This window comes from Salvelinus fontinalis, chromosome 18 (assembly GCF_029448725.1).
Source record: "Salvelinus fontinalis isolate EN_2023a chromosome 18, ASM2944872v1, whole genome shotgun sequence".
In the NCBI taxonomy this organism is placed as follows: domain Eukaryota; kingdom Metazoa; phylum Chordata; class Actinopteri; order Salmoniformes; family Salmonidae; genus Salvelinus; species Salvelinus fontinalis.
In genome coordinates, this window is record NC_074682.1 from 53248694 (window position 1) to 53268024 (window position 19331).

General features: G+C 41.1%; 1 protein-coding gene across 1 annotated transcript in view; it reads left to right on the forward strand.

The window, feature by feature from the left end:
* slc6a6b (solute carrier family 6 member 6b) overlaps nucleotides 1-18754 on the forward strand; it is a 40083-nt gene extending 21329 nt beyond the window's left edge. The window contains exons 9-14 of the mRNA XM_055869845.1: nucleotides 1813-1925; nucleotides 5203-5340; nucleotides 9616-9718; nucleotides 10119-10219; nucleotides 12625-12795; nucleotides 13543-18754. Coding sequence (XP_055725820.1) covers nucleotides 1813-1925; nucleotides 5203-5340; nucleotides 9616-9718; nucleotides 10119-10219; nucleotides 12625-12795; nucleotides 13543-13701 — 785 coding nt within the window. The 3' untranslated portion in view covers nucleotides 13702-18754. The remainder of the gene's footprint in view (nucleotides 1-1812; nucleotides 1926-5202; nucleotides 5341-9615; nucleotides 9719-10118; nucleotides 10220-12624; nucleotides 12796-13542) is intronic.
* The last annotated feature ends 577 nt before the right edge of the window (nucleotides 18755-19331 follow it).

Below are 19331 nucleotides of genomic sequence, written 5' to 3' on the forward strand. Positions count from 1 at the left end.
GTTTTAGATGGGTCTAGCATATGTATCCGTCTTTTACAATGTGATCAGTTCAATGGTTGATGCCCATGGCGGATTCTATTTGTTCCGTAAGTTTTTAATTATAAGCATGTTTCTAACTATTGCACTTGTTATGTCATTCTCCTTCTACTGCTGTGTATACTACAAGGAGGCATCAATGTGGTGATGTTTTTAGGTGATTTTTCTGTAATTGAGAAAAAACACCCTTAATTTCTACTTTTATTATAGCAGATATACTATACTGTACATTCTGATATGAAAGATGGGTCTTTTGATGGTATTAACTGAGATCCTGCATCACTGGCTCCCTCTTGCAGTGTGTAGTCAGTCTGCTCTAGCCTTGATATCTCTATCCCTATCCTTCTGAGGAGACTGTGCAGGGTGTTCCTGCCGGAATACAGAGATACAGTGAATGCATGAGAAATGATGACTGTAGAAAATAAATAATTTAAATACTGAGCTATCTCAGTAATCTATCTCAGTATCTCAGCTGTCTGAGCGATCTCTTTCTCTGAGAAATTGTATTAGTATAAAATTATATCATTTCCCCCATATTTTTGTATATAAAATATAGCTCAGTATTTGACATTTTTATTTTATTCAGTCATTATTGCTCATCTTTATCAAGGGTGTCAATAATTTCAGACCCCACTGTATATATTACATCATATGATGAAACAAATTTAGTTGATAAGTATACTGATCTAGATGAATGCTATTTACTGTAAGCAGTTTAATAGAATAAGACATTCAATGAGTTTCGACGGGAGAGTTTTGGTACAAAGTACTGTAGATGGTCTGTGATACCATGTTCTAATTTACACCTTGTGCTGTAAGCAGTGAAATAAGGTGCAATGGTGCACTGAGAAAGAGACAACTTGGTCTTTGCCTTAAACTGCAGCAACTTGATTCTGAGGAGAGAGGTTTTATTTTTGGGGTAGAAATGCAGAGTAGATCCAGATGTGCGCCCACGCTGAGGATGATACATGTGTGCTGAAGGCGACGGCATTACCTGCTAGACCAGCCTCAAGCACGACAGAGGATTGTATTTTATTATTATTATTGACGTTTCAAAGCCAGCTCACTAGGCAGTCTGCTAGCTAGTCATGTCGTGTTTGGTTGGATGCCTTGTCATATATTTCACAGCTAAACCAACTTTATGCTATGTGTTTGCTGTTTTTCCTGTTTTGTTTTTTAACTTCTGTTGTAACAGGTTATCCCATTGTTATAACGCCACGTTATCGAGACGTTGCTATAGTTACAATCGAGAAGAGGCGACGTATGTTGCCTCTGATCCTGTCGTTGTTATTATATACTATATATTCTACTATATACTATACTAGTTATGTTCTATACTAGCCTATATATTATACTATATACTATACTAGATATGTTATATACTAGCCTATATATTCTTCTAGTTTAGTATAGTTCTTATATACACATATTGATAGGAGATTAACATTTTGAGCTGTTCTGTTGTAAGGCTACGTTGACCTTCTTTGATAGTTCTTGTCATAACATGAATACCTAGTCTTACCAGGAACCATAAGTTAAAAGGGCATTGCCAATGCATTACACTTACATGGCCTACAATATACGATCGTAAGGATAAGACGAGATGAGATAGATCTACACTTTGAGGATTTTGTATTTCCTATTAACATTAGTTTGGTTTGTGCTATATTTGGACGCACCAAGATGGCATCAGACCAGATCAAACAATAGAACCCTGGTTTCTAATTGTGTTTTCTCCACTTCCCCATCCCCCTCTCTCTTCTTGTTCCTCTCTAGGTCCTGGCTTGGCCTTCATTGCCTATCCTAAAGCTGTGTCTATGATGCCGCTGCCAACCTTTTGGGCTATCCTCTTCTTCATCATGCTTCTGCTACTGGGTCTCGACAGTCAGGTCAGTAGTCTACTCCGTATCAATTGAGAATCAAGTATCTGAATCTGAGACAGTCAGGTCAGTATATTCAGTATGAATTGAGAATCAAGTATCTAAATCTGAGTCTGAATCTGAGACAGTCAGGTCAGTATATTCAGTATGAATTGAGAATCAAGTATCTGAGTCTGAATCTGAGACAGTCAGGTCAGTATATTCAGTATGAATTGAGAATCAAGTATCTGAGTCTGAATCTGAGACAGTCAGGTCAGTATATTCAGTATTAATTGAGAATCAAGTATCTGAGTCTGAATCTGAGACAGTCAGGTCAGTATATTCAGTATGAATTGAGAATCAAGTATCTGAGTCTGAATCTGAGACAGTCAGGTCAGTATATTCAGTATGAATTGAGAATCAAGTATCTGAGTCTTAATCTGAGACAGTCAGGTCAGTATATTCAGTATGAATTGAGAATCAAGTATCTGAGTCTGAATCTGAGACAGTCAGGTCAGTATATTCAGTATGAATTGAGAATCAAGTATCTGAGTCTGAATCTGAGACAGTCAGGTCAGTATATTCAGTATGAATTGAGAATCAAGTATCTGAGTCTGAATCTGAGAGAGTCAGGTCAGTATATTCAGTATGAATTGAGAATCAAGTATCTGAGTCTGAATCTGAGACAGTCAGGTCAGTATATTCAGTATGAATTGAGAATCAAGTATCTGAATCTGACTCTGATTCTGAAACAGTCAGTAGTATACTCATTATGAATCAAGGATCTGACTCTGAATTTGATAAAGTCACGTCAGTTGCACCTTCAGCGGGGACGTAAGGAAGCCGGAAGCGTACGGGTTTATGGGAAAAGCTTAGAGGAAGAGGAGAAGCCTGAAAACCGGATGTTTCTGGTTTCTGACGACCCCGTTCAGGCGTTTCTTGTACGACTGCTACGTTAGGATAGGTCAGTAGTATCGCCATTATGAATAAAGAATCTGGATCTGAGAAAGTCAGGTCAGGTGGTAAGGAGGTTCATTGATATCAGTCATATGAGCACTAAGATGATGAAATTATACACATTTCATTGTCTTGTTAATGGAAGTTGGTTGTTTTATTATGAGACAGTAAGTCGGTTTATTGATATGAGTGATACGATTGCTGAGATGGTGAAAAATATACACTTTGTAGGGTAAGTGTACAGGGAAGTTGTAAGCATGTTAAGAGACAGAGGTGGTTCTGTTCCAATTTTCAATATCCAATGGCATTAGAACGTGGCCACGGTCATTATATTACTATAGGGAAGTTGTAACTTAACAAGTTCCTGAATGTCACATGGTCAGCTTTATTAACCTGCATGGGGAAATTCATGGTCACATGGCCAGGAAAAACTTGTGGCCCATATACATGTGATCAGGAGGAAAAACTCCTGCCCCCATACACATGTGATCAATACAGGCCTAAACAGGACTAAACAGTCAGTCAATAAAAACTATCAATCCACAGAGGCAAGCCACGACACGGACACATCACCCCAGGTTCTAATGCTGGATGTTAACTGCTTATGAAAAAACAACTACATGTTGACCTAGTCAGTCAGTTTATTATTTTTTTTACCATTATTTAACTAGGCAAGTCAGTTAAGAACAAATTCTTATTTACAATGACAGCCTGGGAACAGTGGGTTAACTGCCTTGTTCAGGGGCAGAGCGACAGATTTGTACCTTGTCAGCTCAGGGATTCAATCTTGCAACCTTTCGGTTACTAGTCCAACGCTCTAACCACTAGGCTACGCTGCCGCCCCTATTAGTCAATACAGCTAAATGCTAGCATCCACAGACAGTCGTATCATTACTACAGCTAAATGCTATCATCCACAGACAGTCGTATCATTACTACAGCTAAATGCTAGCATCCACAGACAGTCGTACCATTACAACAGCTAAATGCTAGCATCCATAGACAGTTGTAACATTACTACAGCTAAATGCTAGCATCCATAGACAGTCGTTCCATTACTACAGCTCAATACTAGCATCCATAGACAGTCGTATCATTACTACAGCTAAATGCTAGACAGTCGTATCATTACTACAGCTAAATGCTAGACAGTCGTATCATTACTACAGCTAAATGCTAGCAACCATAGACAGTCATACCATTACTACAGCTAAATGCTAGCAACCATAGACAGTCGTACCATTACTACAGCTCAATGCTAGACAGTCGTATCATTACTACAGCTAAATGCTAGCAACTATAGACAGTCATACCATTACTACAGCTAAATGCTAGCAACCATAGACAGTCATACCATTACTACAGCTCAATGCTAGACAGTTGTATCATTACTACAGCTCAATGCTAGCATCCATAGACAGTCATACCATTACTACAGCTCAATGCTAGCATCCATAGACAGTTGAATCATTACTACAGCTAAATGCTAGACAGTTGTATCATTACTACAGCTCAATGCTAGCATCCATAGACAGTCATACCATTACTACAGCTCAATGCTAGCATCCATAGACAGTTGAATCATTACTACAGCTCAATGCTAGACAGTTGTATCATTACTACAGCTCAATGCTAGCATCCATAGACAGTCATACCATTACTACAGCTCAATGCTAGCATCCATAGACAGTTGAATCATTACTACAGCTCAATGCTAGACAGTTGTATCATTACTACAGCTCAATGCTAGCATCCATAGACAGTCATACCATTACTACAGCTCAATGCTAGCATCCATAGACAGTTGAATCATTACTACAGCTCAATGCTAGACAGTTGTATCATTACTACAGCTCAATGCTAGCATCCATAGACAGTCATACCATTACTACAGCTCAATGCTAGCATCCATAGACAGTCATACCATTACTATGACCTAGCTAGATACAGCATCTCCATTTCCAGGATTTCTCACTGCCAAGCAAGTGAGAAAACAAGGATTGGAAGTAATATGAGACTAGATCGCACATGCGATGGTATAATTTAACTGGCTGATTGAATGACTGGCTGGCTGATTGGTTGGTTGACTGGCTGGCTGCCACTCTGGATAAATGCCTCTATATAAGTAATTTAGCAGACGCTTTTATCCCAAGTGACGTAGTCATGTGTGCATACATTTTACATATGCGTTATCCCAGCGGGAATCAAACCCACAACCCTTGTCGTTGCAAGAGTCATGGTTTACGGACTGAGCCACACAGGACTACATCCATACAACAATGTTAGCCTATCTGGCCTACTGTATGCATCACTACTCCCATCTCTTGTCTCTGTGTCTTTCTGTCCCCAGTTTGTGGAAGTGGAAGGACAGATCACCTCCTTGGTGGATCTGTATCCCTCCTTCCTAAGGAAGGGTTACCGTCGGGAACTTTTTATAGCTACAGTGTGCTTCATAAGCTATCTTCTGGGACTTACCATGGTTACTAGGGTAAGTACTATCTTCTGGGACTTACCATTGTTACTAGGGTAAGTACTATCTTCTGGGACTTACCATGGTTACTAGGTTAAGTACTTACCTCCTGGACTTACCATGGTTACTAGGTTAAGTACTATCTTCTGGGACTTACCATGGTTACTAGGTTAAGTACTATCTTCTGGGACTTACCATGGTTACTAGGTTAAGTACTATCTTCTGGGACTTACCATGGTTACTAGGTTAAGTACTATCTTCTGGGAGTAAACTTGAACTTTTTACACTGATATCATATGGCCGTAATGTTACTTAAATAAGTTCTAGTTAATGTACTTTCCTATGTAAGATACAGTATCACAAGTGTCCAGCCCAGTCCTGAACCTTAGTGACATCCTAATGAATATAACATTATCTTACTAAAATTAATCGACACCCTAATGAATATAACATTATCTTACTAAAATTAAGCGACACCCTAATGAGTATGATGTACAGTGCATTCGGAAAGTATTCAGACCCCTTGACTTTTTCCACATTTTGTTACGTTACAGCCTTATTCTAAAATTGATTAAATAAAATAAATCCTCAGCAATCTACACACAATACCCCCATAATAACAAATTGAAAACATGTTTTTAAACATTTTTATAAATGTATAAATGTATAAAAAATTAAAAACAAAAATATCTTATTTACATAAGTATTCAGACACTTTGCTATGAGAGTTGAAATTGAGCTCAGATGCATCCTGTTTCTATTGATCAACCTTGAGATGTCTCTACAACTTGATTGGAGTCCACCTGTAGTAAATTCAATTGATTGGACATGATTTGCAAAGGCACACACCTGTCTATATAAGGTCCAACAGTTGACAGTACAAAAACCAATCCATGAGGTCGAAGGAATTATCCGTAGAGCTCCGAGACAGGATTGTGTCGAGGCACAGTTCTGGGGAAGGGTACCAAAATATTTCTGCAGCATTGAAGATCCCCAAGATCCTCCATCATTCTTAAATGGAAGAAGTTTGGAAACACCAAGACTCTTCCTAGAGCTGGCCGCCCGGCCAAACTGAGCAATCGGGGGAGAAGGGCCTTGGTCAGGGAGGTGACCAAGAACCTGATGGTTAGTCTGACAGAGCACCAGAGTTCGTCTGTGGAGATGGGAGAACCTTCAAGAAGGACAAATATCTCTGCAGCATTCCACCAATCAGGCCTTTATAGTGAGTGGCCAGACGGAAGTCATTCCTCAGTAAAAGGCACACGACAACCTGCTTAGAGTTTGACAAAAGGCACCTAAAGACTCTCAGTCTGATGAAACCAAGATTGAACTCTTTGGCCTGAATGCCAAGCGTCACTTCTAGAGGAAACCTGGTACCATCCCTCCCCAGTCCTTAATGATTACAATCATACCCATAACATGATGCAGCCACCACTATGCTTGAAAATATGAAGAATGGTACTCAGTGATGTGTTGTGTTGGATTTACCCCAAACATAAAGTTAATTTCTTTGCCACATATTATGCAGTATTACTTTAGTGCCTTATTGCAAACAAGATCAATTAGTTTAGTATTGTGGAGTAACTACAATGTTGTTGATCCATCCTCAGTTTTCTCATGTCACAGCCAATGAACTGTACCTGTTTTAAAGTCACCATTGGCCTCATGGTGAAATCCCTGAGCGGTTTCCTTCTTCTCCGACAACTGAGTTAGGAAGGATGCCTGTATCTTTGTAGTGACTGGGTGTATTGATACACCATCCAACGTGTAATTAATAACTTCACCATGTTCAAAGGAATATTCAAAGTCTGCTTTTAAATTTTTTCCAATCTACCAACAGGTAGATCTTTGCGATGCGTTGGAAAACCTCCCCGGTCTTTGTGGTTGAATCTGTGTTTGAAATTCACTGCTCGACTGAGAGAACTTACAGATAATTGTATGTTAGGGGTACAGAGATGAGGTAGTCATTAAAAAAACATGTTAAACACAATAATTTGCACACAGAGTGAGTCCATGCAACTTATTATGTGACTTGTTAAGCACATGTTTTACTCCTGAACTTATTTAGACTTGCCATAAGAAAGTGGTTGAATACTTATTGACTCAAGACATTTCATCTGTTCATTTTTAATGAATTAGTACACATTTTGAAGAACATAATTCCACTTTGACAGTATGGGGTATTGTATGTAGGCCAGTGACCAAAAAAAATAAATGTAATCCATTTTAAATTCATGTTGTAACACAACAGAATGTGGAAAAAAGTAAAGGGAAGTGAATGCTTTCTGAAGGCAATGTAGACAATATAGCTTCACTTTATAGCAGTGGTTCCCACCACCCTTGAATAGAAAAAGGTCTTGTGGAGCTTTTAAACCTCAAATTCCCCCAGAAACAAGAGTCCCATACATACAGTTCCACTTTCTATTTTTCTATCTTCTCATGCCAGTACCTCACAATAGCACCACTCCAAATATGCTGGTGTGGACCGAGCTTCCCAGTAGCCTACTGTATGGTCTATTTAGAGAAATATTTGGCTCACACATACACCTCGCTCTCTTTTATCTCCACTCTGAGAAACCCTACGGAACTGTCAGTCACTTTTTGGGAAGCTCATCTCAAACCAGGGCATCATGAGCTGTAAAAAATAAATAAAAATAAATATTGCTAGCTAGCTATACTGTGCTGTGTCCCTGCCTCTCAGCCTCATAATATAGAAAGAAGCATGGGATGACCCTCAGAAAGCCCAAACCCACCTCAGTCCCTACTCCCTAATCCTACCCCACTAAGCCCCCTAGACAGCCAGGGAGTCATGGACTTAATGCTTTATGTAATTTCGACCACAGTAGCCTGTTCTTTTTCCATGACATCACAATCTCATGTTGCCTCTCTGACTGAGTGCTCTGTTGAGAGTCATGACATCACAATCTCATGTTGCCTCTGACTGAGTGCTCTGTTGAGAGTCATGACATCACAATCTCATGTTGCCTCTGACTGAGTGCTCTGTTGAGAGTCATGACATCACAATCTCATGTTGCCTCTGACTGAGTGCTCTGTTGAGAGTCATGACATCACAATCTCATGTTGCCTCTGACTGAGTGCTCTGTTGAGAGTCATGACATCACAATCTCATGTTGCCTCTCTGAGTGCTCTGTTGAGAGTCATGACATCACAATCTCATGTTGCCTCTCTTACTGAGTGCTCTGTTGAGAGTCATGACATCACAATCTCATGTTGCCTCTCTGACTGAGTGCTCTGTTGAGAGTCATGACATCACAATCTCATGTTGCCTCTCTGACTGAGTGCTCTGTTGAGAGTCATGACATCACAATCTCATGTTGCCTCTGACTGAGTGCTCTGTTGAGAGTCATGACATCACAATCTCATGTTGCCTCTCTGACTGAGTGCTCTGTTGAGAGTCATGACATCACAATCTCATGTTGCCTCTCTGACTGAGTGCTCTGTTGAGAGTCATGACATCACAATCTCATGTTGCCTCTCTGACTGAGTGCTCTGTTGAGAGTCATGACATCACAATCTCATGTTGCCTCTCTGACTGAGTGCTCTGTTGAGAGTCATGACATCACAATCTCATGTTGCCTCTCTGACTGAGTGCTCTGTTGAGAGTCATGACATCACAATCTCATGTTGCCTCTCTGACTGAGTGCTCTGTTGAGAGTCATGACATCACAATCTCATGTTGCCTCTCTGACTGAGTGCTCTGTTGAGAGTCATGACATCACAATCTCATGTTGCCTCTCTGACTGAGTGCTCTGTTGAGAGTCATGACATCACAATCTCATGTTGCCTCTCTGACTGAGTGCTCTGTTGAGAGTTGGAACTCGGGACGGCTCAAGGTTCCGTTGGGCTACTGTGTCGGAACATGTCTGCATCACAAACGGGACCCTATTCCTTATTATATAAAGTGCACTACTTTTGACCAGGGCCCATAGGGCTATGGTAAAAAGTACTGCACTATGTAGGGAACAGGGTGCTATTTGGGATGCTAAAGGTTATTCTTCCACTACTACACTCTTAGAAAAATTAGGTGCTATGTAGAACCTAAAATGGTTCTTCAGCTGTCCACATAGGAGAAACCTTTTGAAGAACCCGTTTTGGTTCCAAGGAGAACCCTTTTGTGTTCAATGTGGAACCCTTTACACAGAAGGGTTCTCCTATGGGGACAGCCGAAGAACCCTTTTGGAACCCTTTTTTTGTTGTTGTAAATCTATGCATTGAATCCTACATTCACACATGAGCCAAGCACTAAATCCTGCCTGTTTCTCTCTCCCACAGGGTGGCATGTATGTGTTTCAACTCTTTGACTACTATGCAGCCAGCGGTGTGTGCCTTTTGTGGGTTGCATTCTTTGAATGTATTGCTGTAGCCTGGGTATATGGTACGTCTACTCTGGAATATAATGCTCTGTGTGTGAATGTGTGTATAGGAGCTGTGGTCCTTAAATGTCCTCGGGCTCCGTTAGTGAAATACATTCACAGCTACTCCAGCTGTATAGAGATGGTACAGTTCTGTCGCCAGTTATTGTTGCATTATGTCGCCGGACACCGCCCAAAATACATCTAGACCTAGACAGGCCGTGTCCCAGTATAAAGAGAAACACGAGATAGAATACTGTTTACATCAGAAATGGTACCCTATAGTCCCTATAGTGGACGTCTTTTTGACCACAGCCCTACTATAGGCCCTGGTCTAAAAGTAGTGCACTATAAAAGGAATATAGGGCCCCATTTACATCAATCTGACAAAATCCTCCATTTTTTTTTCTCTCCTCCTATCAGGCGTTGATAATTTCTATGATGCGATTGAAGACATGATTGGCTACAGACCAAACCCCTGGATGAAATGGAGCTGGTCTTTTATCACACCTCTTCTTTGTGTGGTGAGTCTATGTTCATTCATATTCACTTCGTCTCAAATGGTACCCTTGCTGTATTTTTATTCTGTATAACGTAACCTATAGGCCCTAGTCAAAAAGAAGTGCACTACATAGGGAATAGGGTGCCAATTTGGGATGCAACCTCCTACAGAAAAGGATAGAGAGTGATATAAACATCTGTCATCCCTTCCTCCCCCCAACTCAAACATTATACTACTACAACAGCAATGTGTGTGTATGTGTGTTTGCGTGTCCGTACGTCCATCCGCTGGATTTGCTGTGAAAATCCACAATTGACTCAGTAAGTTCAACAACGCTGAACCCAAGATTGAATGGCCATCTGCCTGCTAAAAGAGAGGAGAGAGAGAGGAGAGACAGACAGACAGACAGACAGACAGACAGACAGACAGACAGACAGACAGACATATAGATAGATAGATAGATAGATAGATAGATAGATAGATAGATAGATAGACAGACAGTGGATTCATTCCCATCGGAGCTAGGGGTAGGGTCCTAGATTTGGGAGGTAGGGTCCTAGATTTGGGAGGTAGGGTCCTAGATTTGAGAGGTAGGGTCGATCCTAGATTTTGAGGTGTGGGGGGTCCTAGATTTTGAGGTGGGGGGGTCCTAGATTTTGAGGTGGGGGGATCCTAGATTTTGAGGTGGGGGGGTCCTAGATTTTGAGGTGGGGGGGGGTCCTAGATTTTGAGGTGGGGGGATCCTAGATTTTGAGGTGGGGGGGTCCCAGATTTTGAGGTGGGGGGGATCCTAGATTTTGAAGTGGGGGGATCCTAGATTTTGAGGTGGGGGGATCCTAGATTTTGAGGTGGGGGGGTCCTAGATTTTGAGGTAGGGGGGTCCTAGATTTTGAGGTAGGGGGGTCCTAGATTTTGAGGTGGGGGGGTCCTAGATTTCGAGGTGGGGGGTCCTAGATTTTGAGGTGGGGGGGTCCTAGATTTTGAGGTAGGGGGGATCCTAGATTTTGAGGTGGGGGGGTCCTAGATTTTGAGGTGGGGGAGGGGTCCTATGATAGTTTGCTTCACAAAAGTGGCCAGGCTCTATAAGATCACATCCCCTCCTGTTTGGCCCTGGTGGTTAAGGTTAACCGGTGGCCCTGCCTCCCTGCTGGTTAAAGATTAACCGGTGGCCCTGCCTCCCTGGTGGTTAAAGGTTAACCGGTTGCCCTGCCTCCCTGGTGGTTAAAGGTTAAAGGGTAACAGGTAGCCCTACATCCCTGGAGGTTAAAGGTTAACCGTTGGCCCAGCGTCCCCGGAGGTTAAAGGGTAACCGTTGGCCCAGAGTCCCTAGAGGTTAAGGTTAACCGTTGGCCCAGCATCCCTGGAGGTTAAAGGTTAAGCGTTGGCACAGTGCTCCTGGAGGTTAAAGGTTAACCGTTGGCCCGGTGTCCCTGGAGGTTAAAGGTTAACCGTTGGCCCGGCATCCCTGGAGGTTAAAGGGTAACCGTTGGCCCTCTGTCCATGGAGGTTAAAGGGTAACCGTTGGCCCTGCCTCCCTGGATGTTAAAGGGTAACCGTTGGCCCTGCCTCCCTGGAGGTTAAAGGGTAACCGTTGGCCCTGCCTCCCTGGTAGTTAAAGGGTAACCGTTGGCCCTGCCTCCCTGGAGGTTAAAGGGTAACCGTTGGCCCTGCCTCCCTGGAGGTTAAAGGGTAACCGTTGGCCCTGCCTCCCTGGTAGTTAAAGGGTAAACGTTGGCCCTGCCTCCCTGGAGGTTAAAGGGTAACCGTTGGCCCTGCCTCCCTGGTAGTTAAAGGGTAACCGTTGGCCCGGCGTCCCATGCTGTGTGTGCTTGCTGGATTAAAACTGTTGAGGCATTTGGGAAATGTGGTGCTTTGCTCCATCCGGAGGCTAATCCTGTTTAATCTTGTTGAATCTCCTGTGTCTTAACAGCCAAGAAACATAGTGCTATTTGTTCTCTTGAGACGGACTAAGGAGAGATTGAGGAGATCTCAAGGAGAATGAGAGGGACTAAGGAGAATTTGAGGAGACTATGTGGATGTCAATTACTACCAGCTCTGATATTATTATAATTTTAGACGCCATAATCGTATATGGCTGTAACGCTATTATCAATTATGTCAATAATTGTTTTCATTTGAATTTGTTTTTCCAAAATGTTCATGAAACAATAGGTGTTTGTCTGAATGAATTGAAAGACTCGGTTTGCATCATTTAAAAAAGAAAAATTCAAGCATCAAGTATTGTATTACTGAGAACATGGAAGTTTTCAGGTAGATCCCTTGTTTTGAAACCGATAGTTAGCTAGTGCAAGTTGGCACTGCAAATGTACAAGAACGCCAAAACGTTTCCTTCATTGTCAGACATTGAAGAATGTGAGTTAGCATTAATACATTTACCCTCCATTGGTGTTTTCTCTCTGCCTCCAGGGTTGCTTCGTCTTCTCCTTGGTCAAATACAAACCTTTGACGTACAACAAGGTTTACGAGTACCCCGACTGGTCCATCGGTGTGGGCTGGACTCTGGCCCTGGCTTCTATGATCTGTATTCCTATGGTGGTGGTCATCAAGATCATCCAGTCCGATGGACCACTCATAGAGGTTAGTACACAACTCTGATAACCCTAGCCCCCAAGCCCCTTGGTTCTAGACACTACACCCTAAGCCCTAGCCCCTCCCCCTAGGTTCTAGACCCTACACCCTAAGCCCTAGCCCCCAAGCCCCTTGGTTCTAGACTGTACACCCTAAGCCCTAGCCACCAAGCCCCTTGGTTCTAGACACTACACCCTAAGCCCTAGCCCCCAAGCCCCTTGGTTCTAGACACTACACCCTAAGCCCTAGCCCCCAAGCCCCTAAGTTCTAGACCCTACACCCTAAGCCCTAGCCCCTACCCCTAGGTTCTAGACCCTACACCCTAAGCCCTAGCGCCTACTCCTACATTTACATTTAAGTCATTTAGCAGACGCTCTTATCCAGAGCGACTTACAAATTGGTGCATTCACCTAGGTTCTAGACCCTACACCCTAAGCCCTAGCTCCTACCCCTAGGTTCTAGACCCTACACCCTAAGCCCTAGCTCCTACCCCTAGGTTCTAGACCCTACACCCTAGCTCCTACCCCAAGGGACTTCATGTAGTTTAGAAGCTTCATCTTGACCTCTGACCTCTGACTGATATACTGGACCTCCCAACAAAGTTGTGATTAAGCCAGTAGAAGTCGGTGAGTCTAGAGGTCATTTTTCAAGTTGATCCATCTGTAACAGGTACACTTGCTGTCAAATACTCATACTTGTACAGTATATTGGTATTTAGTGGAATTAAACAGAGCTCTTCTTTTTGTCTCCACCCAGAGGATCAAGGCTGTGGCAGCTCCGCTGGGAGGTGCAAGCTCCCGTCCAGTCGACCACCGTCCCAAGGGCATGTCTGCCGAGCTGGCCTACCCCCTGGACCCTAACGGGAACAACGGCCTGATCAAGCCCACCCACACTATTGTAGAAACTATGATGTGAGCGCTCTCTGTGAGAGGAACGAATTGAAAAAAAAAAAAAATGACCCGCTTTCTATGTTATTATACTATATTATCACTAAACTAGTTATAGGACCAGGTTTACATTGCTATGTATCTGCACTAGGAGTTTTCTTTTTGTTTTGTTTTCTACAGAGGAAGTTACATTATTGGTTTCCTGTCTATGTTTTTAATATTTTTTATTAAACTATTGTTATTAATATTACTGTTATTACGATTAATGTAGTTAGAAGGAAATTTAGATTTCCAAGCCACTTGGAGCAAGCAGAATCAGTACATGGTCCATTTTACTTCTTCTTTCCTGTAGAACTATAGGCGGTCGTCTCTATTTTAGGAATCTTTTTTTTTTTTTTAAGAGAAGAAAATACATAATACAAAAGAAAGGGTTGTATAAAACCGTAAGAACTAAATGTGTGTCATGTTTTGAGCAGTAACATTTGACTACGTCATGTTTGTATCTAGATCAACCTAGCCCCTCTCTCTTCTCAGCTTAACTAATGTCTATAGTACGATAATATCGTGGAGGTGGTGCCCCTTGTATACAGTGAGATTAGTCGAGTGTGTTTGTCGTCGATGTTTGTTGTAAAATTACAACTGAACCTGAACGTAGCTCCACTACTAGGCTGCGTTCAGGGTCCAGAGCATCTCATCTACAGTTGCTAAAAAGTTAGAGTTTCAAAATCCTGCACCGGTCTGCAATACTGGTTTTTGACACAACTATTTGCTAGAAGGTACTTGAGCGCCTTGCAGCAATTGTTCTGTCTGTATAAATAACACAACCTAGCTTTTTAGTGCCGGCAACTGTACCTGGCTCTGACTGTGGAGGTACAAACCTGTCCTCCTTGTACAGTGTCTAGTGTACATACATACAGTCAGCCCAACTCCATTTTAAACTAGACTATACTATGCTGGTGAAGGACACTACTGCTACATGCCATCCATCCTAGTGCATACAGTAGCTACATCATACGTGTTTCAAGTCTGTGATTCATTATTTGCACTTAAGTAATGAAGTTAGTTTTTTCCTTTATTCTTAGTGTTTAAGTCTGTTGTTGTATCGCTGGCCATAGATAGAGGACATGACATAGTGGCAAGTACATAAGAAGCACAACATCACACTATATAATGCATATAGCGTCTCTTTAGTCTGTGTCTCTAATGAATTGACAGGAGCCTAAAGGACCTGCCATAATAACTTTACGCATTCATGTAAACTCCCCATACAGTAAATATTGATCATAAATCGTAAATATTGATCAAGGAACCATTCAAAATACAAGCAGACTGCTTCTCAATCAGATATTTCTATTGGATTTCTGCCGGCTAGGTCAGTGTACATTCTGATGTAATGATAATACATACGGTAATTGATTAATATACTGACTTCTACTATCTACTTCCTCCAGCCCTTTCACACTCCCTATCCATCGGTCATCATATCTTAGTTTAGTTTTAAATATTATATTATTACAGCTTTTCAGAGGCAGAAACAATTCAAACAAAAAGCCTGTTGGGGTTTGAAGCGCTATGATTCACAATGCAAAGATATTTCTTCTTAGAATGGAATGTCGAAATGTGAAACCCCATGTAGTGAAAACTGAAGCTTTGCTTAATTCTATTGATTCTATTACATAAAAATAAAAATAATCTTTTTTTTGTTGGGGGGGGTATAAAATCAGAACGTTTAGTTTATTGTACTTTGATTGTTTTCCAATCACGTTTTTGCCTTTTTGTATTCAAAATGTAAAATGACCACCCCGTCTCCAGCTACTAATACTTCCTGAGGATGAATCGTCATTTAACAACTTACTGTTAATCAACAAAACTGCAATTTGTAATGTGCAATACTTCGTAGAAAGATAAGTATTTTTTCACTCTGTTTTTCAAATAGGTGGTACTTTTAACTTTGTAGAGAGAAATTTAAAAAAAGAAATTTACTTAAACAATGCGAGAGACAAAATTACGACAACTTCAGGGGCCAATGAAAACCTACCACAAAATCTTATGCCATAATATCAACAAAGAAACAACGTTCAATGCAGTAGTATCACTTTCTGTCATAACACGCAGAATTTGATTCATCTTTATCAAAAATATTACACATTTTAAAATATCTGAATTTGCAATGAAAAGTTATCCTGCCATTTTATAATGACTATCTCAAATCTGATTTGGTAGTCTGAATTGGCCTGTGACATTCTGAAATGATGCTGCCGCCAAACATAGGCCTGTCTATCTACCGTAGTGCTGTTTGTTTGTACAGAAGATGTATTATGTCGCACAGAAACAAACCGCTAGTTGTTAGCTAGCTAGGTACCTGTAACAAACCACTAGTAGTTTTCTAGCTAGGTACCTGTAACAAACCGCTAGTAGTTTTCTAGCTAGGTACCTGTAACAAACCACTAGTAGTTTTCTAGCTAGGTACCTGTAACAAACCGCTAGTAGTTTTCTAGCTAGGTACCTGTAACAAACCACTAGTAGTTTTCTAGCTAGGTACCTGTAACAAATCGCTAGTAGTTTTCTAGCTAGGTACCTGTAACAAACCGCTAGTAGTTTTCTAGCTAGGTACCTGTAACAAACTGCTAGTAGTTAGCTAGCTAGGTACCTGTAACAAACCACTAGTAGTTTTCTAGCTAGGTACCTGTAACAAACTGCTTGTAGTTAGCTAGCTAGGTACCTGTAACAAACCGCTAGTAGTTTTCTAGCTAGGTACCTGTAACAAACCGCTAGTAGTTAGCTAGCTAGATACCTGTAACAACCGCTAGTAGTTAGCTGGCTATGTACCTCTAACAAACCGCTAGTAGTTTTCTAGCTAGGTACCCGTAACAAACCGCTAGTAGTTAGCTAGCTAGGTACCTGTAACGAACCGCTAGTAGTTAGCAAGCTAGATACCTGTAAAAAACAAATGCTAGTGGTTAGCGAGCTAGGTACCTTACAGGTGTTGTATCAAAGAAGCTTACTGAAAAACCAAATGAGAATACATTATTACAGTGAAGATATTGACACCCAGTCCCATCGCTGGAGATTGGAGAAATCTCATTGTATCCTAAATGGCACCCTATTCCCTACATAGTGAACAACTTTTGACATAGGTCTCTGGTCAAAAGTAGTGCACTATATAGGGAATAGGGTGCCATTTGGATCGTATGCTCCTTTTCCATTGAGATTAGCTGTCTATAATCAGACAGGCTACTGATCCCTACAGATGACATAATGTTAAAGTTATTTAACTCTCCTGCCTCATACATTACATGTCATTACATACCAGCCCATCCTTTTTAAGAATGTACAAGGGGAAATGTTTTTAATCCATGAAGAAGAAACATTTTTCAAATACAATTTGAAAGATTTTATTTTTTATTTCTATGGCGCTAAATAACCTGTAAAGCAAAAATGTGTGTTTAAAACAGGGTTTTACTGAGAAAAACATTAAACCTTTTTATTTCTTAATAAAACAAAAACATTTTTGGAAAAAAGCTTTTTGCTTTTCTCATGTGTAGTGTCCTTTAGTGAGTCTATAGACCACAGAATAAAGCAGGGATCTTGCACTTTAGTCACTCGACATTCATGACCCCAATAATAATAATTGATTGGATTTACAGAGCGCTTTACATAGTAAGGGGGAAGCTCACCTCATCCACCACCAATGTGTAGCCATGGCAGCCATTTTGAAAAATAAATCCCACCACACAACAGCTCTCATGGTGGAGAGGTGAGGAAGACCCATTGCTGGGAGTATGAACCCAGTGCTCCCTCCCAAACCCCCACACTAGGGGGCTAAAGCAGCTATATCACAGGCTTATCCAGGGCAGTTTAGCCTCTTGTCCCCTATGACCCCACAACAATGTTGGTTCCAAGGCAGACTATTTCAATTCTGCACATAGGCTACTGTATGACTTAAGACATATAGTTAGAAGTACACATTCAACATTATGATGTAGTGTCACAAGAGGGTTTATGCATATTTAAAAGGGCCTTTTGAATCAAGGTAAATCCCGTTGAAATATACCTTTATCATCAAATTGACTGTAACCATGAAAATGAAGGATGCCTATAGATTTGTTAGCTTTTAAAGTTTAAAATGGACCTCTCCCACATTTTATATAAAGATACATACAATTTGGTAGGCCATAACTGTCATACTAGAGCAGAGGGTATGTTAAAATTGGGATGACAGAAGTGATTAGCTAGTTATTTTCCAACCATGAAACAAAATCATGGTTACAAACTAAATCTTAATTTGGATAAATGTTACATATTTGTTACACAATAGTGTATCTGCTGAAATACTAAATGGTATTTCAGAATGACTGAGAAGATGAAACCAAGAAAAATACATCTTCCCATTACTTTAATGCCACCTTAGTTCATTGTCATAATTCATAAACACATCAGGTATTCAAACCACACATTACTTTTGAAATTGAACACTTAGAAAATAAAGATAAGCCTAATGCTTTGTATCTGTCTTGGAATAAGCATGGAGGCATCAGGGAGGCCTTGGAGAAAATCCATAGCCTAGTCCCAGATCATGTTTGTGCTGTCTTGTCAACCCCTATGGTTCCGACTCTCCATAGGCGTTAACAAAAAACACAAACAGATCTGGGACCATGCTAGAGAAACCATGCCTCAACAATCAGATTAAAATACAGCAGCACCACCATATTCTGCCTTTGATCCTGCCAATGCTGTGGTGAACATCCAATGGACTTGATGGTGAACATCCAATGGACTTGATGGTGAACATCCAATGGACTTGATGGTGAACATCCAATGGACTTGATGGGTTGACTATAGCTTCTAACAGCTTCTCTCTCCCACATACCTTATAAGGACCAAACTGATTTATGTGGAGATATATGACATCTATTGTACTACTGTTCTTCATACCATTGCTTTGTGCAGTTATTTACTGGTTTTTACATTTGTAGTGATGAAAAAAAGCATATTTTTAGTAAGTGTCCTTCGCTTTGATAGGTGACATTCGTAATTTGACAACTTTGTGAGGGGAAAATAAAAATATGTTTAAAAAAATGTATTGTTAATCATTTATTTGATATATACTGTATATACAGTATATTAAAAAAAACACAGAAATACCTTCTTTGCTATGAGACTCGAAATTGAGCTCAGGTTCATCCTGTTTCCATTGATCATCCTTGAGATGTCTGGACAACTTGATTGGAGTCCACCTGTGGTAAATTCAATTGACTGGACATGATTTGGAAAGCCACATACCTCTCTATATAAGGTCCCACAGTTGACAGTGCATGTCAGAGAAAAAAACCAAGCCATGAGGTTGAAGGAGCTCTGTGGAGATGAGAGAACCTTCACAAAGGACAACCATCTCTGTAGCACTCCACCAATCAGGCCTGTATAGTAGAGTGGCCAGACAGAAGCCACATTTCAGTAAAAGGCCCATGGCAGCCCACTTGGAGTTTGCCAAAAGAAACAAGATACTTACGGGTCTGATGAAACCAAGATTGAACTCTTTGGCCTGAATGCCAAGCATCATATCTGGAGGAAACCTGGCACCATCCGGTGAAGCATGGTGGTGGCAGCATCATGCTGGTAGGATGTTTTTCAGTGGCAGGGACTGGAAGACTAGTCAGG